The sequence below is a fragment of the Protobothrops mucrosquamatus genome, unplaced genomic scaffold (genome assembly GCF_001527695.2).
Source record: "Protobothrops mucrosquamatus isolate PMUCROS unplaced genomic scaffold, P.Mucros_1.0 scaffold10113, whole genome shotgun sequence".
Taxonomy (NCBI): domain Eukaryota; kingdom Metazoa; phylum Chordata; class Lepidosauria; order Squamata; family Viperidae; genus Protobothrops; species Protobothrops mucrosquamatus.
This window is the reverse complement of record NW_015395900.1, coordinates 1-3,468: the sequence shown is the minus strand read 5'-3', so window position 1 is coordinate 3,468 and position 3,468 is coordinate 1. Positions and strand designations below refer to the sequence as shown.

General features: G+C 33.9%; 1 protein-coding gene across 1 annotated transcript in view; it reads left to right on the top strand.

The window, feature by feature from the left end:
* Nucleotides 1-2,418, top strand: part of LOC107301117 (heterogeneous nuclear ribonucleoprotein L-like) — a gene marked incomplete at both ends in the record, with an annotated part of 8,007 nt that extends 5,589 nt beyond the window's left edge. The window contains 2 exons of the mRNA XM_015830381.1: nucleotides 273-510; nucleotides 2,295-2,418. Coding sequence (XP_015685867.1) covers nucleotides 273-510; nucleotides 2,295-2,418 — 362 coding nt within the window. The remainder of the gene's footprint in view (nucleotides 1-272; nucleotides 511-2,294) is intronic.
* Nucleotides 2,419-3,468: the final 1,050 nt, after the last annotated feature.

Sequence of the window (3,468 nt, the reverse complement as noted above, 5' to 3'; positions counted from 1 at the left end):
CTGCCGCCGCCGCCAGCCGGGGCATAATACGGTAAATAAATACGAGCATGGGGATCCACGTGTGAACGAAGCCCCACTCCCCCTCCCCTTTTGCTTTCGCTCTCGAGCCGGCGCTTTTTTTTTCTTGAAATTTCCCTCTTAAAATGAAGGTGCGTGTTATACGCCTGTGCGCGTTATACGCCGATAAATACGGTATATCAATTTTGCTTTAGCTTAATTGCTAAATTAAATTATAATAACTAATTAGTTGTTTTGCTACTTTTTTCTTGTAGTTATGTGATGATGATGCCATTTAAACGTCAAGCTTTGGTAGAATTTGAGGATATTGAAAGTGCCAAAAAGTGTGTTACTTTTGCAGCAGATGAGCCAGTATACATAGCAGGACAGCAAGCATTTTTCAATTATTCTACAAGCAAAAGAATAACTCGTCCAGGAAATACTGATGACCCATCTGGTGGGAACAAAGTTCTGCTGTTATCAATTCAGAATCCTTTATATCCAATTACTGTGGTATGTCTGCTTTACAGCGTAAATCACAATTACCTTGGTGCTTTGTATTGCCCTATACTATGCTTGCTTGTGGCAAGCTTGCGCCTCCCTGCCTACTTTTTACATTGGCAGGATCTCAGAGTGTTCCTTCTGGTTTATAATGAATGTGAAAGCATCCTCATGTATATGCATGTGTTCTTTTTAGTATATTTTGTTCTGTAAAACTGGGAAAGTATGGTCTCATTTATGCTGCAGCAGTATTTGGTTGTAGAAAATAATTTGGCTGAACTATAAAATTAGCGATTAATCCTTTTTTTGCCTGTGTTACAGTTTTTGCAAGCCACTTAAGCAACCCATAGCTTATGGGAAAAGAGATAATGATGAAATAGTTTCCTGTTTAACAGTGTCTTGTAATATATTATTTATTAGAGTTCTCAGTATATTATGTTTTTTTTTATTCAGATTTCATTTCCTGTTTTTGTTAGTTACTTTTGACATTCTGTCCTCTAATTTTAGTAGTCTTAATGAATCTCATTGGTTTTAAGTTTTATAAGTAAACATGTTATTTTCTACCAAAGTCAAAGCTAAATGATTTCAAAGTAAATATTTAATATATGTTTAGAATGGAAAGCTGTTTTTCATTTTGTCTTGTCTTCCTTCTCATGAAAGTGAACATATGTGACTCAGAATTGAACTGTGGAATCTTTGATGTTTTCTGAACCTGGTTGTTTACTGGCAGACATTTCATTACCCAACTAGATAACATCATCAATGTGTTGATGTTACCTAGTCAGGTAATGAAATGTCTGCAGGCAAACAACCAAGCTCAGAGTGCACTGAGGAGTCCTTCTCATTACTGGATTCATTATTATGATTGAAAAAGTATATAAGTTCCATACATTAATAAATAACTGCATTTCTGTATAGGAAGAATGTGGATGAAAAACCACCTATATTTATTATGTAATCCCATTTTAACATTATTTAAAATGAATAACACTGAACCATAGATTTCTTGTGTAAAGTGAAGGACACAATTCCATTATGTGAAGTGAAGACAGTTGTGGAGAGATTTCAGGAGAGCCAGAACACTTTGCTTGGAAGCAGAGTTCTGTTGAATTTGAGTTGAATTCAGTTCTCATGACATTATATATAAATATATATACTTTTAACTTATTGCCACTTAGATCTTGTAACTTTTCCAAGGACGGTCCTGTAATCTCTTTGTTCCCATAATCCTGGCCAAAACAAGGTCCCAATGGAGTGTATCATACTGGAGCTGATTAATGGACTGGGATAAGACCCCACCTCCTCCCCATATGCATCTTGTTCCCTTCTTTGCCATCTTCGTTATTTTTTAAGTCAATTTTAATGTTAATATTATTTTAATGTTTTAAAATTTTATCTTGTGGTTTTATTTGGTTATAAGCTGTCGCCTCTAGGTGAGATTGGCAGCATATAAAATAAATAAGTAAATAAATAAATAGTGAAAACGTTACAATAGATTAGGTCAACATTTTTCAGCATTATTTGGATGGGAAATAATTATTTTTCCTTCATTTTGTTCTGTTCTATTTTATAAATGGTACAAATATTGGGCATACTAACTTTGCAAAGCTACCAGCGCAGCATGCAAAATATTTGAAGTATGTATAGTGAAACTGAATTTAAACTTTCTTTTCTGAATTGCAATACAGTATTTTGACTTTTTTTTTGTCAGAATGACTTTTTAATAGTTGTGTGTATTTTTATTTGTTAACATTTTGAATAATCTTGTAAGATAAAACAGCTGCTCTGTTTTGTAGGATGTCTTGTACACAGTATGCAATCCTGTTGGGAAAGTACAACGTATTGTCATATTCAAGAGAAATGGAATACAAGCCATGGTTGAATATCCTTTTATTACTCTTCTAATAGAAGAAAATATACGTAGCTCAGGATTGAACTGTGGAGTCCTTAGTGCTCTCTGAGCATGGCAGTTCTATTGCAGATGTTTTTGTTATCCAATTTTATTACTGCATTGTTATGCTATAGCACAGGAACTTACCAGAAAGCTTATTTACTTGTTTGTTTATTCAGCATTTATATTTATGTAACCACTGAATTAGAACAACTCGCAGTAGTTTACAGACAAAAAAAACCAAAATGTAAAATCCAAAGATTAAACAAAATAAAACAGCAATAAAACAGTGCCAGCCCCAATGTAAATAACAGCCCAAAGGTGTTTTTTCAAAAGACAACTGAACTTTCTTGGTATTTTCTCTGAATTGAACTGAAGCTTCTTGGTTAAAAAGTGAAATGTTTTCAAAGAAAAACAACCAAGAAAATATAGTTGCCTTTTGGAAAAGCACCTTTGGGACAACCATGACCTGGATGAATGAGAATCTCTGCAGACATAAATAACAACTATAAATTATTCCTTAAATGCTCCGTAGAACAGTTTTATTCTGACATCTATTGGCAGTGAGATCCAGATGGATGCAAACTGAACCTTTGTAGGCCTGAATAAGTAGAGATAGCCTTGCAGCTTATGAAAAAATAATGCATAAAATTACACTTTCCTCACATTTGTCACCAAGAATTGTACTTAAATAAACCAGAAACAAATGTTACCTTATGTATAAAATAGGAAAGAGGGGACTTCAGGAATACAGGGCTTGATTAGATTTTTTTTGGCAATCTTCTAATCAAAGTTAAATACAAAAGACATACATTTAAAGAGTTATGAATTCTGAAATGTGAAGCACTGAATATAGCTCTTAGTTTGTTCACAAAGAAACAAGAAAACCACCCCAGACTGTCTCCTTTAGCAATATAATGTAGGCTGAATGTCATTTCATTCTTGGTATTGATAACAACTGAGACTATTTAACCCTGGCAATCAACAAGAAATCTACCAGCAAATCTAGATTTACTGTTGTCAGTACCTCAGTTAAATGGATTCTGAGTGACTTCTAGCACAGCTACAGAGTTCTTTTC